Genomic DNA, 19,932 nt, shown 5'->3' on the forward strand with positions numbered 1-19,932 from the left:
TCTAAATTAGGTGGCTCAAATTAAACTGCACTGAAACACATTAAAAGTGAACAGGAATGCAGTGCAGTTCCTGTGCAGTTCCTAGTGTAAACAGAGCCTACAGTAAGTCTCCCAAACCTAAAGAATATAAGTTGTACAAATGAATGTCTGTGTTCTTAAAAAGGAAAACATTTTCAGATCAAAAGTAACTAAACTGTGGCAACAGTGGTTGGCAGTTTCTTTTTTTAATTTTGGGATTTGTTTTTATGATATTTTTAAGAGAAAATGATACAAATAAAGAACATACAGATGACGAGTAGCATGCACCATATAATACATAACAATAGCATGCACGTGTAACATTCAACATATATAGCTAGATTCAGGTAGGGGCGCGCAACGTTAGGCAGGCGTAGCGTATGGCATTTACACTACGCCGCCGTAAGTTAGAAAGGCAAGTGCTGTATTCACAAAGCACTTGCCTCCTAAGTTACGGCTGCGTAGTGTAAATTGGCCGGCGTAAGCGCGTCTAATTCAAATGAGGATGTGGGGGGCGTGTTTTATGTATATTAACTGTGACCCGACGCGATTGACGTTTTTTACAAACGGCGCATGCGCCGGTTGTGTACATATCCCAGTGTGCATTGCTCCAAAGTACGCCGCAAGGACGTATTGGTTTCGACGTGAACGTAAATTACGTCCAGCCCTATTCACGGCCGACTTGCGCAAACGACGTAAAATTTACAAATTTTGACGCGGGAACGACGGCCATACTTAACATTGACTACGCCTCCTAGGGGGCAGCTTTATCTTTACGCGGCGTATCTCTTACGGAAACAGCGTATCTTTACTGCGACGGGCGTACGTACGTTCGTTCGTGAATCGGCGTATCTATGCATTTACATATTCTACGCCGAACTCAACGGAAGCGCCACCTAGCGGCCAGTCTAAATATTGCACCCTAAGATACGACAGCGCAAGCCGTCGTATCTTAGATAGGTTTAAGTGTATATCAGTTTGAGAATACACTTAAACTTACGACGGCGCAGATTCAGAGTTACGTCGGCGTATCTACTGATACGCTGGCGTAAATCTTTATGAATCTAGCTAATAGACTGTATTTATTGGCGTATAACACTCTCTTTTTTACCCTGAAAATAGAGGGTAAACTGTGTCTGCGTGTTATACCCAGGGGGCTGTGGAAAGTTTTTTCCTGAAACTTCCCTCTTAAAGTTAGGGTGCGTGTTATACGCATGTGCGTGTTATACGCCAATAGATACGGTAAATAGCTACTTCATGGTTGGATTATTCTGGCATCTTACTATTTAAACTGTGGGTCTCCAATATTTCACAATCAACATGAACTTCCAAAATACCAAAGATGCAGTAGGATATTAAGAGGGTGCTAGGACAAGCTTTTCAGGATTCATATAGCTAAATGGAGCCAAGATCTCACTGGGGTGAGCGGTAATAGGAAAACTGAGGGATAATTGAGTGATGGGGGCATGGAGACAGGGATAGGTGTTCCTTGACACTGATCACAAAGTTAGACTGGTATTTCTTGATCCTGATCACTAGATCAGAAACCAGGATGGAATAACGCTATATCCTTTAAAAAGGGAGTTTCCACAATCATTTTAGGAACATGCGAAATTGCTCTGAAGCCCTGTACACACGGCCGGGATTCTCGTCAGGAAAAAAAACGTTGTTTTTCCTGATAAGATTCCTGGCAATATTTTCTTGCCGGCCGAGTGTACACACGTACGATTCAAAAGAACCGCCGTTCTTTTGAATGGCACGAACGCAGTGACGTGCATGCGATCGTCACATTCAAAGCCATCTTGCTTCACCCTACCTATGCCTTGGAAGCTACTGCGCATGTGTCAAAGTCATTTCAAGCATGCGCAGGTTTCCATGGAGGCAGGTAAATATACACACGCTCGTGTTTCTCGGCAGGAAAACACTGCCAAGAATTCCTACAAAAAAAATAGAGAGCGGGTTCTCTATTTTTCTGGGCAGTTTTCTCGACGAGAAACCTCAAAGCCTCGTACACACGCATGGTTTACTCAGCAAGAAAACTCTGCAGCAGTTTTTCTTGCCATTTCTGGCCGAGAAAAACGTGTATGTGTATGAGGCTTTAGAATCATTATTTTTCCCTCCAAATCCTTTAGATCCAGTATACTATCTTCTGGGGTTACCAATGTCAAAAAAAGCTAAACTGACTACCAAGCTGATAAACCATGGTTTGACTACAGCTAGTTGCTTGATGGCTTTAAAATGAAAACAACCACTACCACCATCCTCAGCAGATCTCTACAAACGTATTCATGATGTTTAAAACATGGAATATTCCACAGCCCAATCGACAACACCATTTCCAAATGTAATAAAATACGGCAGCCCTGGAATCTTCTAGCCTTGCTCTAACACTATATGTAATGATGTACCTTTCGTTCCCCAGTGTATTATATCACAATATTTGGAACAATCGGGCAGGAGAGGTCACAACGCTTCTACTCCCCCCTGCACCACCTTCCCAATTCTCACCACCTTACTACTTCGTCTATTCTTCTTTGTTCTCTATCTTATCTTTCCTGTTCTACTATTCCTTTATTTAAGTTGTAATTAAACTAGTTCTGTTACAGTGGACATCAGGTATTTGACTACTCTCCAGTGTTGGGGAATATGCTTGCGCTCTCCATTTATAACCTCAGGTTAATACCATTATTACTCCTGTAAACGGTTTAACCTAAAGGTTATTCAGTTAATAATACTTGAGTATATTTCTGCCAATGTACTAAATTGTGGACCTCTGCTTTATGGTCTCTCTAGCTAATCTGGTAGAAATGCTCTACTCTGTTACTGGAATGATCATTTATTGTACATCCGTATCTGCTGTAACCATTTACATTTGTATGTTAATTTTCCGTTAAAAATAAGTGATTTTCCAGGAAGTAGAAACAGAACTGGACTGCGTGACCTTTCATGCAGGAGCTGCTGCTGCTGTATTTTAACCAGACCAGAAGCAGAGACTATTAGACAAGTGTTTCTGTGTTCTAATAGTGTGACTGCTGTAGTGCTTGTGTGCATTTGAAGTCTATTGACAAAAGTGTCTCTGTCCTATTGTTATTATCTCATTTGTATAGTGTAGGGAAACTAACTGTTACATAGTTAGTCAGGTGTGTGTGTAGTGTTCACCTTGCAGTAAAGCATTAAAAGACACTTTCACACTGGGGTGGTGCCGGTGTTGGCGGTAAAGCGCCGCTAGTTTTAGTGGCGCTTTACCGCTGTTATGGCGGCGCTTTTCGGCCGCTAGCGGGGAGCTTTTAGCCCCCGCTAGTGGCCGAAGAAAGGCTTAAAAGCGCCTGTGTTGCGGGCGTTGCCAAAACGCTTTGCAGGCGCTTTGGCAGTGCTGCCCATTCATTTCAATGGGCAAGGCATTTTGGGAGTGGTGTATACACCGTCCCAAAGATGCTGCTTGCAGGCCGTGTGACTATTGCCATGACCAAGCACAATAAAAAACATGACACAGATGGAGTCAGTTCCCTTCTTTCCAGAACAGACAAAGATAGATTTGCTAGAACCCCCTGGGAGAGATCAGCCATCCAAACAATTTATCTGGGGGCCACAACTCAGAAGAAGCTTCAGGGCCAAGGCACAGATTCCAACTGTGACACTGCTACAATGGACAGACTCCAGGACTTAGTGGAGAGTGCAGTGTGTATTCCCAACTAAGCTCTGCCATCATATGTCTTTTAAATGGTCAACATGTCTGAACCAGCTCTAGGTGACATTATAACAGCAGTTAAGACATGTATAAAGTCACTTTCTTACCTCATGCAGAACCTTAAATCAGAGGGACCCAGGAGGTTGTAGCAGATGTAGGAATTATTTTTTTACTTTTGGAGGTGGGCGGCGCATCTGCCGATACCAAGTTAAAAGTTTTGGGCCCAACTGGCGGAAGGATATGAAACAAATACCTGCCTGTCTTGATCCCTCGGAAACTCCTGAGGGAGGGGCTGCTGCCAGAGATGTGTGAGGGACTGTGGAGGACACACTTTACAGAGTTGCTCGGGGCCCTGTCAGGTAGGCTGTACGGGGCCCCAAGATTTATAACAGTGGCCCTGCCTGCGATCATCTCTCAGTGGCCCCTGAAACTGGACTTGTTGCAAATTTCATCTATTTGTTATTAATTGTATATAACCAAGTATATGTATGGAATTCCACCAGGACTTCTACTGGGATCACTTGCCATGTTAAATGCTTGTATATTGGGTGTACAGTGCCTTGAAAAAGTATTCATACCCCTTGAAAATTTCCCCATTTTGTCATGTTACAACCAAAAACCTAAATTTATTTTATTTGTATTTTATGTGATAGACCAACGCAAAGTGGCACATGATTGTGAAGTGGAAGGAAAATTAAATGGTTTTCATTTTTTTTTTACAAATAAATATCTGGAAAGTGTGGCTAGCATTTGTATTCAATAGAGTCAATACTTTTTAGAACCACCTTTCGCTGCAAATACAGCTGCAAGTCTTTTTAGGTATGTCTCTACCAGCTTTGCACATCTAGAGAGTGATTTTTTTGCCCATTCTTCTTTTCAAATTAGCTCCAGCTCTGTCAGATTGGATGGAGAGCATCTGTGAACAGCAAGATTCTCAGCAAGTCATGCCACAGGTTCTCAATTGGATTTAGGTCTGGACTTTGACTGGACCACTCTAACACATGATATAAACGATTCCATTGTAGCTCTGGCTGTATGTTTAGGGTCGTCTTCCTGCTGAAAGGTGAACCTCCACCCCAGTCGCAAGTCTTTTGCAGACTTGGACACATGATCGGTTTTCCCGCTGGTAAAAAGTCACCCGGGAAAACCTAGGGGAAAACCGAGAACCTGCTTGGTAGCTTTTTCCCCCTACACACGGCCGGGTTTCCGACAGGAAAATTGCCATGAGAGCTTTGGTCGGGAATCCTGGGCGTGTGTATGCTCCATCGGCCACTGGAAAACTGCTGAGAAAAAAACGGCGGGAATCCCGGCAGGAAAATGGAGAACATGTTCTCTTCTTTCCTGCCGGGATACCTGGCGGTTTTCCTGCCAGGAAAACTGCAATTTAGCATACAAACCGCCGGTTGTCAAGGCAGTTTTCCTGCCGGGAAAACCGGTCATGTCTACGAGGCATAACAGGTTTTCTTTCAAGATTGCCCTGTATTTGACTCCATCCATCTTCCCATCAACCCTTCCCCTTCTGAAGAAAAGCATCCCCACAACATGATGCTGCCACCACCATGTTGTGAAGTTGTGTTTAGAGTGATGTGCAGTGTTAGTTTTCTGCCACACATAGCATTTTGCTTTTAGTTAAATTTTTGTCTCATCTGACCAGAGAACCTTTCACATGTTTGCGGTGTCCTCCACATGGCTTCTCGCAAACTGCAAACGGGACATCTTATGGCTTTCTTTCAACAATGGCTTTCTTCTTGTCACTGTTCCATAAAGGAAAGATTTGTGGAGTGCACGACTAATAGTTGTCTTGTGGACAGATTCTTCCACCTGAGCTGTGGATCTCTGCAGCTCCTCCAGGGTTGCCATGGGCCTCTTGGCTGCTTCTCCGATTAGTGCTATCCTTGCCTGGCCTGTCAGTTTAGGTGGGCGGCCATGTCTTGGTAGGTTTGCAGTTGTGCCATATGCTTTACATTTTCAGATGATGGATTGAACAGTGCTCCGTGAAATGTTCAAAGCTTGGGATGTTTTTTTTTTAGAACCTAACTCTGCTTTAAACTTCTCCACAACTTAATCCCTGACCTGTCTGGTGTGTTGCTTGGCCTTCATGGTGCTGTTTGTTCACTAAGGTTCTCTAACAAACCACTGAGGGCTTCACAAAACAGCTGTATTTATACCGAGATTAAATTACACACAGTTAGGTGACTTCTAAATGCAATTGTTTTCACTAGATTTTAGTTAGGGGTATCAGAGTAAAGGGGGCTGAATACAAATGCATGCCACACTTTTCAGATATTTATTTGTAAAGAATTTTGAAAAACATTTATAATTTTCCTTCCATTTCACAATCATGTGCCACTTTGTGTTGGTCTGTCACGTACCTGGTTGTAGAGCCCAACGTGCAGGGAGCGGCCTCTCGTAAGCCTCCGACCCAAGACCTACTGGTAGAATGGACAGAGGGTCAAGGGTCCGGAGGGACACAAGTGCCTGGTGGTAAAGCTGAGTAGTGGTCCAGGAATGGTAGCCGGTAGGTATGCTGGTTCAGGCAGGGCACTTGCAGGTACAGAGATCAGGCAGGTAAGTAAGCCGGTCGGGTCACCGGTAAGTGGTTCAGGTAACAAGGAAAGTCCAGAGAATCGTGGTAGTCCAAGCCGGGTCAGTAATACGGGCGGGCAGCGACAAGCCAGGGATTGAGCAGAGCCGTGGTCAGGAAAAGCCGGGGTCAAAGGCGGGTTGCAGACGAGGAAGGTCAAGGAAAGCCGGGTCAGGTAAACAGGTGAATCAATAGGTAGCAGATGCAGGTTCTCAGGTAAACGCTGTAGACTGGTCAGCAAGATGGTGAGGGACTGACCAGTTTAAATAGCGTTTCCTTGGCGCCAAACGCCGTCAGCGGGCGCGCGCGCTCCCGCGCCGCGCGCACTCCCGCGACGCGCACACTGACGCGCGCATGCGCGCGCCAATGCGCACGCGCTGGGGCTGAATTCCCCTGACATTGACAGGACTGCGGAATCTCCTTTCATGACATGGTCTATCACATAAAATTCCAATAAAATACATTTACATTTTTGGTTGCAACATGACAAAATGTGGAAAATTTCAAGGGGTATGAATACTTTTTCAAGACACTGTATTTACTATTACTAATCTTATCATATAACGCTTCTGCTGTGTATCTACTTACGGTTATTGTTATATGCTGAGTGTAGTAGTCCCTCTGCTGCCAATTACTTTGCTTAAATTACTGGTCCATTTCCCAGGAAGAAAATCTATTCCTCACAAAGACCCTGTCCTGGATAGAGGCACTGCCAAATTGAAGGCTCTAGATATCTACAGGTTTCGCGCCAAAGCCTGCCAGGAGAAGGTAATTTCCTTAAGGCCTCAACCCCTTAACACGGCTACGCTATGTTAAGCTTATGAACAAATGTACGAGATGGTTCATTTACCTTGCTGTAAGGTGGATTTAAAAAAAAAAAAAAATGTACACCTCAGATACGACTCCAATTTTAACGAGAAAATGCATGATGAGTACATATTCACACTCCCAACTCAGAAGGCATTATGTGCTGATCTATCTTTAGTGAATCCTGAATTGGGTTTCATGAATATATGTACAATTTTTTTTATATATGGACACATATTTAAAAACGTGTATTTAATTTTAACTATGTAACCTCAATATTAGAAACATACACTGTATGTTTGTGCATTTCATTAAATCTTGACTGGTAACATATAAACAGAAATGGCATAGGCACCTTGTGTGTCGCCAGCGTAGGAAGAGTGTACAAAATTTCTCGTAATAAATCAGGCTCTAATGGGTGTCCAAGTCTAAACATCAAAACTGCCACCAAGTAAGGAACCTAAAATTAAGCATGACAAATTAGAAATCCAGAGTAATGTACTACTAAAGGCAGACAGTATATATACAATTTATAAAACTCAAGAAAAAGAAAAACATGAAAGAGGGTATGTGGATTGTCAAATACTAGTCATATCGCATATACTTTAAAAACAACAAAACTTTTTTAAAAGTGATTGTGTCTCTGAAAACACACAGGAAAGATGGCTATCTATATCTGGCTAGTAATTAACAAGACAGCTAACATTGTTAAGTCTTTATTATTTGTTATATGGCTGATGTGTAGGTTACACTGTAACTTGGTGTAGCCATGCCCTCTGAGCACTCTCAAGCCGAGAAAACCGAGGGGAAAGCCGAGAACCCGGCAGGAAAACTGCCATGGAGCTTTGGCCGGGAATCCCGGCCGTGTATATTCCATCGGCACTGCCTCGCAGTTTTTCCCATAGGCAAGTAGTATATCTACTGACGGGAAAACTGCGAGGAAGCATACTCACGTCAGGTTTTCCCTGCCAAAAGCACTCCTGGCAGCTTTCCTTCCGTGAAAACCGGTCGGGTGTACGAGGCTTCAGGGTATCAACTGGTAGATCTGCAGAAGCATTATCCTGGGCTGTAGGACTTCAGTCTTTAAGTGCCAAGTACAGAGGAGGATTTTTATGCAAATATAACCATTTTGCTTAGTGAACTAAACTTTTTTTTCACTTTTTATTATGTGTTCACCAAGAAGCCCCTTGAATTATTAAGAATTTAGCCTACATTTTAATTATACTTGCATGGGCTCCTCTGGGGCAGTTAGAGGACGTGCAATTGCTGTTGAAGAAGTACAAATCAATTCTGCAAGCCAACACTACTAGAATATTTCTGCAGCCCGGGAGCTGCAATACCAATTCTAGTCTGAAAATCAGACAATGGGGTGTTGCAGAGTCCAGTTACTTAAGATAATTAGAGAATTGCAGAGAAAGGGAAAAATTTGCACTGCATTGTAATGTAAAGTGATCACCAGCATTGAGCGTGCTTTTACTGTTCCCTTTAACTACTGATTTAACCCCAAAAGGACTGGCTGATTTCATCCCAGTTGATCAGCAAGGATGATGATAGTATTGCCTGCAGCACAAGAAGCCGTTATATGGAGAATCTTGATAAAAAACACCATAATTAAGTAGGACAGACTTATTAGCACACGATGAGGTGACACTTATGTTAGCAATACCAATTCTTAATTAAAGATTAACAGTCATTCAAGATGGGTACTCTGTAAAATTATACATTTTCCTTTAAAAAAAAGAAAAAAAGATGCAAGGGTAAGTTTAATGAAGCACCAAAAAATATTTTGTAGTTTATAAAACTGGTACTTCCAACATAGAGGACTTTCATGGAAATGCAATTCCTTGAAACTGATATATATATATATAATAAAATAGCTATGGTTGTGCTCGGTAGAAGTTTTCCCTTGTTGCCTGTAGGTGGCGTTACCACTTCAGGCCCATGTTGGAACTTGAGCAGACCATAGTGTGTTAGGTGACCCCTCTCGGCAGCAGCCCAGTGGGAGTGGTGCCCTGCTTTGCGTGCTGGGAGGGGGTACTTAAGGGGTAGATGCCGTTTTTCGGGGTCCTTCGCCTCGAGGTGAGTGTGTGTGATTCCAGTTTCGGACCACGTTGGTCTGAGGCTGTGTTGCTATCGAGTAGGCCCTGCTATGCTGGCTGGGGGCCTATGGTTCTACAGGGGATCCCAAGCTGTCCGTCCAAGTAGAGGAAGCTGCTTAGCGAAGGAAACCGGGGGAGGACCTGCCCTGGAGGAGACAAGCAAGGCAAGCTGATGTCTCGGTATAGGCCTGGTAACCTTGTTAAGGAAAAGGGATCCGCTACGCAAATTGTCTTACAGTCCGCCGGATTGGCATAAAGGCTCTTTGGCTGCAAGGCAGGAAGTTCGGGACTTTAAATCCTGTGGCAGAGGATTCCCGACTATCCATTCTGTGTTCTCATACGGTCTGCAGCAGAGACTGCATCTATACTGTCCGTGCATCATTCCGGCTGCTAGGCCATGTGAGAGGGGTCTATCCGGGTGAGCAATACCCACTCAGGAGTGAGTGGTGAATACTGGAACTTGGAATACTTTTGTGCATTCTGTACTGCGTACCCGAACCTTCCCCTTCTCTGTATACTCTCTACTTTCTTCACAAGTTTTATGCAGCGAAAATAAAGCCTACAGTTGAAGGTTTTCCATCTTGTGTGGACATTGCAATTTCTACAGACTTTCTCCCATGGACAGCGAACTTAGAGGTAATGTGCAAAACCCAAAATCTAAACCAGCAGCTCCTACGGGGGTAGTGCTACATTTGAAATGGATTATTATGCACTTTTTAGCACACGTGCACTTAAATTTTATTGTACTATTTGAATGCACGGAGTGTGAATTGATTTAATTTGATGATTTCATCATGAATTTGAGGTAATTTGTTTTACAGTATTAGTTTTTTTTTCTAGTATTTGCAAAACGTATTCATATTTATTATTGTGTTACAAAGTGAAACATGTACCTTCTGTTTGAAGACAGCTCTACCTTTCTTTGTACCGATTTACTGGAGGGGTTTGTGGTTTTAGCCCATCACAACCTGTCAGTTTATACTTTCTTGTTGGTCTCCAACACCAACTGCATTGAAAACCTGTTTTCCACACCCTGCTCGGATGATGGGCAACAAATCAGAAACCAACAAGTGTCTTCTAAATAATTGATTTTATTATATTCTATCTGTGTCGTACACCAATGATTATGGATGCACAGTTGACCCACAAGCATAAAGGGATGATCTTAATGGCTCCATCAACTATATTAATATGAGGAAAACACCTTTGATTTGGGGATTTTAATGGCAGTGGGACATACGGATACCCTCTGCTTTACAAAGGCTCTACTTTGGTTAGTTCAATATTGTCCACTTCTATGAAAAATCTTATTGTTTGCTATAGGAAACAGGAACAGGTTTTTCACAAGTTGAAGCTAGAGGGTCACTGTAACCATATTCACTAACAAAGGTGTGCACCAAAAGCTCAAAGCCATCAAAACTGACAGGGAGTTCTGTTTAGCATGGAAAGCCACAGTATGCATTCCAGCAAGCCAGGGGTAATCATGGACGAGAAAGGGTAAACTGCAAACACTTGCAAACCTTGAATCATCCAACAGCTGGATAAGTGCACAGGACGAATCATTAGTTTCAGACATAAGTGGACCACTCAGGAGATGGTAAAACATGTTGCTAAGCAACTAGGGGCATTTTGCGTCCCATCTCATCCCTAAATATTCAGCAGCCAGGTCATCTGTCTAATTAATATCATGAAAGTGTGTTTTATCCTCACATTCTCCCCTCTGTCTTTTAACTGCATGCAATTTTCCACTGTCCATTGCTTCAGTCAATGTGTGTGAAAATGCAGTCCCTGGGAAGAAAATAATAACATAAATGCTGAGTGAGAATCGTATATGCTGACAATTGTGTCACATTTGCTGACAAGCACAGAATAGGTGGTAGGGAATTTTCAGGACACAGGGAGAAAATAAACACTTATGCATTTTTCACACACATCGTTTAAATCAATACCTCCCAAGCAGTGGTGTACCTAGACTATGTGGCACCCGAGGCTGTAATGTTTTACTCCAATTTGTCTCATCAAAATAAACATTAAAATGCAGTAAGGTACAGCAAGAGAATGTGCAAACTGCAAAGTCAATACAAATATATAGTACTTTACAAATATTTTAGGCAGTTGTAAAAAAAAAAAAATGCTGCAAATTAGGAATGCTTTCAGAAACAGGAGTGTTACTTGTATCAATTATTGAAATGGAATTCTTCATTCTCCTAGGTACACTTACACACAGTTACTGAAAGAACTCAACAGGTTGGTTGTTGCAAACACTACGGATAACTAAACACAGATCTTCTGTTGATGCAAGCTGCTTCAAATCTTTCTGTTTCTTCATGTAACCCCGGACAGACTCGATATTGTTGAGATCAAGGCTCTGTGGGAACTAAACCATCACTTCCACAACACCTTGCTCTTCTTTACGCTAAAGATAGTTCCTAATGATATTGGCTGTATGTTTGGGATCATTGCCCTGCTTTTTAATACATTTGGGGCCAACCACATGCCTCCCTGATGGTATGGCATGATAAATAAATTATCTGATTCTATTTCTCAGCATAAGGACACTTTCACACTGAGGCGTGGGGGCATCGGCAGTAAAGCACCGATAGTTTTAGCAGCGATTTTTGCACTTCTAGCGGCCGAATAAAGGGTTAAATGCGCCCATGCTGCACGATGATTTCAATGGGCAGGGGCGCTTTAGGAGCAGTGTATATACCGCTCCTAAAGCGCTGCAAAGATGCTGCTTGCAAAACTTTTTTTTAAAAAAGCTCCAGTGTGAAAGCCCTTGTGACAGGAGAGGTGCTTTACAGCCCCTATTTTTAGCGCTATAGCGCCTGTAAAGCCCCTTACTGTGAAAGTAGCCAATGATCCTGACCAAATCTCCAACTCCATTTGAAACGCAGCCCCAAACTTGCAAGGAACCTCTACCATGTTTCACTGTTGTCTAAAGACACTGATTTATTGGATCGCTCTCCAGCCCCTCATGAACAAACTGTCTTTGATTTTTAATTTTGGAGGAATAATGGACTTTATAGGCACCAATGGTCGACATAAGATATAAAAAGTTTTTTATTGATACAAGCCCAGAAACCTGGGTAATTGAATCAACAATTACAGTACAGAAAAAACAATATAAAAAAACATATATTTAGCTACATTAAAAACATTAGTAAGCATAGAGTATCTCTAAAATGCTAATAACCCAGGGGGGTTGTACAAAAACCACAAATAATCCACAGGGGACAACAACAACAGTTGATGAACAAACGTAGACTTCAATTGGCGTTTTTTTGATAAATAGGCTCTACATGTTTCGCATGTAACTGCTTCTTCAGGAGCTTAAAAAGAAAACTTTCATCCGCAATGATGGATAAGGAAAAATATATATATAAGAATTCCAAAGGTAATTCTGGATCACTGTGGTAACAAGTTCCAGGTAGCGAAATGGATAAAGGTGTGTGTTTTCGGACAGATATAGGCTGGGGTGTAAATCCAGATGTACAAGGTACAGCAAATGCAGGGCTAGTCCAAAATTTAGGAAGGAGTGCAGGATCGTATGTATATACTGCACATTTGTAAATACGAGGGAAATATACCCATAAAAGTTAGGACAGAATCCCAAAATTGTGGGGACCAGACCGTTAGGACAAAGCTGTGATGGTATGAGATGGTATCATGTCCGGATACACCTACGGTCTCGCACGCCACTGTGTATGGGAGCACACGTTTGCTCCCATACACAGTGGTGTGCGAGACAGTAGGTGTATCCGGACATGATACCATCTCATACCATCACAGCTTTGTCCTAACGGTCTGGTCCCCATAATTTTGGGATTCTGTCCTAACTTTTATGGGTATATTTCCCTTGTATTTACAAATGTGCAGTATATACATACGATCCTGCACTCCTTCCTAAATTTTGGACTAGCCCTGCATTTGCTGTACCTTGTACATCTGGATTTACACCCCAGCCTATATCTGTCCGAAAACACACACCTTTATCCATTTCGCTACCTGGAACTTGTTACCACAGTGATCCAGAATTACCTTTGGAATTCTTATATATATATTTTTCCTTATCCATCATTGCGGATGAAAGTTTTCTTTTTAAGCTCCTGAAGAAGCAGTAACATGCGAAACATGTAGAGCCTATTTATCAAAAAAACGCCAATTGAAGTCTACGTTTGTTCATCAACTGTTGTTGTTGTCCCCTGTGGATTATTTGTGGTTTTTGTACAACCCCCCTGGGTTATTAGCATTTTAGAGATACTCTATGCTTACTAATGTTTTTAATGTAGCTAAATATATGTTTTTTTATATTGTTTTTTCTGTACTGTAATTGTTGATTCAATTACCCAGGTTTCTGGGCTTGTATCAATAAAAAACTTTTTATATCTTATGTCGACCATTGGTGCCTATAAAGTCCATTATTCCTCCAAAATTAAAAATCTCTACTTATGCTAGGACGTGGCACCGCAATACCTTAGGACACCCATAGTCCATCCTATGGCTGGTGTTCCTTCATTTTTTTCATAACAAACTGTCTTTTGCTATAGCCAGAAATATCAAAGTTTTAACTCCTAAGTGCAGAGCACCTGCTACATTTTTTTGGACCCCTGGTCCTATGTTTTTAAGTACATAGGACATTCAAACAAAGTTAAATAACTCAATTATGCATGAAAACATAGGGACTGGGGTGGAGAAAATTTCAGAAGGTGCTCTGAACTGATGAGTCAAAATATCAGTGTAAAGAACAAGGAGTCCTGGAAGTAATGCCTTGGCTCCCACAGAGCCCTAATCATCGAGTCTGTCTGGGAAAACATGAAGAGACAAACGAATTCGAGGCAGCCTACATCCACACAATATCTGTGGTTAGTTCTCCAAGATGTTTGGAACAACCTACCTGCCGAGATCATTCAAAAACTGTGTGCAAGTGTACTTAGAAGAATTGATGCCGTTTTGAAGGCAAAGGATGGTCACACCAAATCTTGATTTGGACATTTCTTCCATTCCTTTACTTTCCATTGTGTTAAGTATTTCTAAAAGCATTGTCAATTTACAGCATTTTTCATACCTGCCAAGAACTTTTGCACAGTACTGTACATCCAGCAATTTATGCAAATACACATATATAAGAACAGCTAAGTGTTCAAGCAGCCAAATATCATCATTAATTATTAACACACTTTCCTTGCATCTGTATGCAGTGCTTCTTCCCACTTTCTGACAACAGTGCTTAGCACCAGGTCCTATGTTGTGCAGATCTAATAAAAACACCTTTGGTGCTCAGTTTTGCTCTACCCTGTTACAGTGCCCCCTGGCAGGTGGAGCAGGCTCCAAGGGGAAGTTGGTGCTGACCAGAGCACATTGCAGGGGATGATGGGTTGGAGAAGCTAGTGGTCATTGGTTTTTGCTGCTAACTGGACCCAGGTCGCGCCCTCCAGTATCACCCCACAAAAAGGAGGCTGGAACAGGAAGCCTACAGTGCAGAGACTGTTCATAAAACACTAGGGTGAGAGCAGTCAAAACAGAAGTCTAGGCAGTTGGCAAGTGAGAGAGTAGTCAGGTCCAGGCAGGGGTCTCAGCAGGCAGAAAGCAAGAGTAGTCAGGTCAATCTGGCAGATATTATAACTCTAGCTTTTAGGTAACTGGTGCTAACACAAAGCGACAGCCACTTCAAAGGTTGGGGCTTAAATATCCTTTTGGTCAAAGGAAAGACCCAGCACTACTCCAGGAACCTCTGTAGGTTCAATACTGGGATCTGGGATCCTGCAAGTACTGTAAGATTGCTGACCCCCAACCCCCAGTTCCCCCATGAGCAGAATATAGTATTATAGTAATTGTGTTTTCTTTGTCTGAATTTCTCACTGTTCCTCCTTAGTAAGCTGACTAACCACCGCTTGGATGATGGTGGCAAGTTTACTGAGGAAAAACAGGAAGTGAGAAATTCAGACAAAGGAAAAAAACATTTAGAAGGGAAATTGAAGGAAAATGCAAGTGAACCAACAATGCACTAGCTTTGAGGAACCAATTTAGAAAATAAAAACAAACCTTCACAACCCCTTTAAGTGTAATTTCAATGGTGGGAACATCAACCAGTTTGATGGGTAGTGCACAAGACTTGAAACATAGTAGAAGGCCTAACCAATAGGCAAGAGACTAATGGAGAAAACAGGTGAATGCACCTGAATCAAAAGGTCACCTGAACTTTAGTGGTCTTTTCCTTACCTTGCAAAGACAAAGTCAATGTAACATGAGTGGGGAAAGTCAACGGAGCCAGGGTAAGCTGGGAAGTGATGAGGTCTTCCTTACAAGAAGTTGGTCTAATGGGGATTAATGAAGGAAATAACAAGGGGCATCACAGTGAGGAGGGGAGTTATCCTGTCAATGAAGCAGCCACTCTTTGGGTGTCAAGGCTGATCTGGAAGTCTGTAAGCAACAAGGACATTGATGTGATTGTTGCCTCACGTGGAGGAAAGTGGGAAACCCTTCCTTTAGGAAGAAAAAATCCCCCTTTTCCTGCTTCCAGTCCCCAGGGCAGTGGTCATTCTGGGTAGCAAGTCGGGAAAGCTCCTTCAACATGTCAGGGATTCCAACTCTAGCTAGGCTTTTTTTAGCAGTTCTGAGAGGCTAAGGTAAAACAGATGCTTGAGGGCAGCATCGTTCCAATAATTGTACCACTCTATGAAGTCAAGAACATGCTCCTTGACTGGGCAGAGGTCTCTTGCCTAGAACAAATAGGAGAAGCAGGTTAGAACCTCACTTCCCTGGTTCAATGGGCAGAAAGTTGATAGTTTTGAAGTGATTTGGCTGCTGTGTGCGCTGTATACTGTAGTAGAATCAGCTACATATAGTGTGTTGGTGCTGCTTACCGCAGCAGTACAGGCGACCTGCTGTCTGCTGCCAGAACTTGATAGAGAGTCAGCCATCCAGGAGAAGCCTTCCTCAGATTGGCTGAGGTGGAAATCGTAAAGCCATCTGCCGCCTTTTCATCTCAGCCAATCAGAGGAAGCTTTGTACTTTTTTACTATTAAAAAGCAAGGTTTCTCCTGAATGGAATGGAAGCATTTAGGCTGATAAAATTTTGCTCTGGCAGCATGTATTGCTAAAAAGAACACAGCGCTACTGTATGTAGCTGATGCTACTATAATATGATACAGCACACACAGTGGCCAAATCACTTAGTAATGGATATACTTTGTTTGGTCCAGCTTGGCCTAAACACACTATTTAACCACTTCAATAATAGGCACTTTCACCCCCTTCCCGCCCAAGCCAATTTTCAGCTTCTACTGCTGTTGCATTTTAAATGGCAATTGCTTGATTATGCAAAATTGTAACCGAAATGAAATTTGTATAATTTTTTTTAGACAGATAGAGCTTTTGGTGGTATTTAATCACCACTTGGTTTATTTTTTGCTAAATGAAAAACAGACAGAAAATTTGGAAAAAACTTTTTTCGTAGTTTCTTTATAGAATTTAGCAAATAAGTAATTGTTTTTCTTCACCGATGTGTGCTGATGAGGCTGCACTGATGGGCACTAGTGCGGCTGCGTAGATGGACACTGATAAGCTGCACTGATCATCAGGGCACTGATGATGAGTGCCCTGATTATCAGTGTAAATGTGCCCTGTCAGTCCTGACTGGGCATGAGAAAAAGAATGCAGAAAAACAGTAAGTTGGTTTGAATGAGATTAGCTGTGATTGGACACAGGTGATCACTTGGTAAAGGGCTGCTGTGATTTGCCCTTTACCTTGATCTGTGGTCAGCTGTGTTGCCCAGGGGGCGAGTGGCAGGCTTGTTCTGGGAGGACATCCAAGGACACTCTCCCAGAACTAGAGAGCTGCACTGTAGCCATCTTTTGGCTATGGCGCGGTATTGAGGTGGTAAGGCTTAATGTGGATTATTTGCAGGTCCCAGGAGAAGGATGCCAATAATGACTGGAGGATCCCTGGATGGACTCATTTCTTTCCTCTTTCTCTCTTTACCCAACTATTGTTCCTCTGATTCTAGCAGATCTAGGCATCATGCTTTATCTGCTCTTTCCCTCCCCCTTTTCTCCGTTACAGAGTCAGTGGTGAATATAATGGTGTTCTCTCTCCACCCTTAGCCTGCTGATCAGACAGTGAAAAGGCAGCAGTAGCCTTACTAGGTAATACGTGTTTACTCTGCTCTCATCTCCTACCGGCATGTTCTTTGTGAGCACCTTTGCATGCATCGCTATCCCTGTCAGTGTGCTACAGTATAAAAGATGGCAAGAGGTTCCTATCAAGTCATAAAATTACATACAAAATACTACACAGTCCTGGAGGAAACTATACATGCTAGATTCTTACAGATCACCAAAAAACATGATCCATTATTAAAAATATGTCCAACCAAAACTTTTTTCCTTTGAACAGAGTAGAACCTCTGTCAAATGTTTACTGTTACCCAGGGCTCTTTTGGAGAAATTTACTTTTTCTTCTTGTCTTGCCAACATTTTTCCAGACTGGACTTGACAGTTACCCTTATTGTCTGGTAAAATGCAATAAAGACATAAATAAAATGCTTTTCATTAGCAGAGTAGGAGAAACCTATAAACCCTGTCAGATATGGATTTCTGTCTGTCTACCTATAGAAACCATTGTCGGCAAGACAGGAAGCTTGGTAAACCTTTCTAAAGGAGCCCCAGATAGCAATAAAACGCTACACAAGTTCTGAAACTTCCTCGCTCTATCGAAAATAATAGAAAAACATTTTTGGACTTGACATAAATCTTAAAGTGGTTGTAAACCTCAGTCATGAAATCTGAACACATCACATATATCTGTAGTTTTTACTTGTCTCTCGCCAAAGCTCTAGGGGCCAAATTCCCCAAAACGTAGCCTAACTTAACTTTCAGCAGTTAAGTTACACTGACTTAAAATTTCTACCTAAGTGCCTGATCCACAAAGCACTTACCTAGAAATTACATGCCGTGTAACTTAAGTGCCTCCGTCGCAAGGCGGTCCTCCTCTCCGGGGGGCGTTTCAAATTTAAATGAGGCGCGCTCCTGCGCCGGCCGTACTGCGCATGCGTGTGACGTAATTTTCCCGACGTGCATCGCGCGAACATAATTTACGCTGGGCTTTGTGGATTGCGATGGGACACTAAAGTTGCGACGGGTGAAAAAAAAAAAAGCGCCGGGAAAACAAAAACAAAAAAGAAAAATTGTCAGCGTCGCTCGGCATGCATTCCTGAGAGGGAGAACTCCATGACAATTTTCAAAGAAAAAACCGGCATGGGTTCCCCCCCCCAGGAGCATACCAGGCCCTTAGGTCTGGTATGGGTTGTAAGGAGACCCCCCCTACGCCGAAAATTCGACGTAGGGGGTCCCCCTACAATCCATACCAGACCCGTATCCAAAGCACGCTACCCGGCCAGTCAGGAAAGGGAGTGGGGACGAGCGAGCGCCCCCCCCCCTCCTGAGCCGTGCCAGGCCGCATGCCCTCAACATGGGGGGGTTGGGTGCTCTGGGGCAGGGGGGCGCACTGCGGGCCCCCCCACCCCAGAGCACCCTGTCCCCATGTTGATGAGGACAGGACCTCTTCCCGACAACCCTTGCCGTTGGTTGTCGGGGTCTGCGGGCGGGGGCTTATCGGAATCTGGGAGTCCCCTTTAATAAGGGGGCCCCCAGATACCGGCCCCCCACCCTAAGTGAATGGATATGGGGTACATCGTACCCCTACCCATTCACCTGGAGGCAAAAAGTTAAAGTTATTAAACACACAACACAAGGGTTTTTGAAATAATTTATTAGTCTGCTCCGGAGGCCCCCCTGTCTTCTTTATTAGCTCTAATACCAGGGGGGGCTTCTTCTTCCACTCTCCGGGGGTCTTCTCCGCTCTCCGGGGGGGGTTTCTTCTTCCGCTCTTCGGGGGGGGGGGTCTTCTCCGCCCTCCGGGGGTCTTCTCCGCTCTCCGGGGGGGGTTTCTTCTTCCGCTCTCCGGGGGGGTCTTCTCCGCTCTCCGGGGGTCTTCCTTCTTCCGCTCTCCGGGGGGGGGGTCTTCTCCGCTCTCCGGGGGTCTTCTATCTTCGCCGCTCTCCGCTGTTGACTCGGCGCACCCCGGTTCTTCTGAAGCTGTCCGGTGCCTTCTTCTTCATCGCTGGCTGCCTGCTATCTTCGTGTGTTAGCTCAATTACTAACAGGCAGCCAGCGCGGTCTTCTGTGACGTCATGTTCTTCTTCTCCCTTCTTCCGATGTTGACACGTCGCCTCTTCTCACTGCAATGATGGAAGCGCGCCTTGCATCCCATTTTTATAGGCATCACCATCCCATCATGCTCCGGTAGGTACCCACGTGGTGGGTGCCTACCCACGTGCACCCATCACGTGGGTACCTACCGGAGCATGATGGGACGGTGATGCCTATATAAATTGGATGCAAGGCGCGCTTCCATCATTGCAGTGAGAAGAGGCGACGTGTCAACATCGGAAGAAGGGAGAAGAAGAACATGACGTCACAGAAGACCGCGCTGGCTGCCTGTTAGTAATTGAGCTAACACACGAAGATAGCAGGCAGCCAGCGATGAAGAAGAAGGCACCGGACAGCTGCAGAAGAACCGGGGTGCGCCGAGTCAACAGCGGAGAGCGGCGAAGATAGAAGAAGACCCCCGGAGAGCGGAGAAGACCCCCGGAGAGCAGAGAAGACCCCCCCCACGGAGAGCGGAAGAAGAAACCCCCCCCGGAGAGCGGAGAAGACCCCCGGAGAGTGGAAGA

General features: G+C 43.7%; 1 protein-coding gene across 1 annotated transcript in view; it reads right to left on the reverse strand.

Moving 5' to 3' along the window:
• The window catches only part of FOCAD (focadhesin), a 268,287-nt gene that overhangs the window by 171,042 nt on the left and 77,313 nt on the right, over positions 1-19,932 (reverse strand). The window contains exon 12 of the mRNA XM_040359573.1: positions 7,453-7,557. Within this exon, the coding sequence (XP_040215507.1) occupies positions 7,453-7,557 (105 nt within the window). The remainder of the gene's footprint in view (positions 1-7,452; positions 7,558-19,932) is intronic.

Source organism: Rana temporaria, chromosome 1 (genome assembly GCF_905171775.1).
Source record: "Rana temporaria chromosome 1, aRanTem1.1, whole genome shotgun sequence".
NCBI classification, from domain to species: domain Eukaryota; kingdom Metazoa; phylum Chordata; class Amphibia; order Anura; family Ranidae; genus Rana; species Rana temporaria.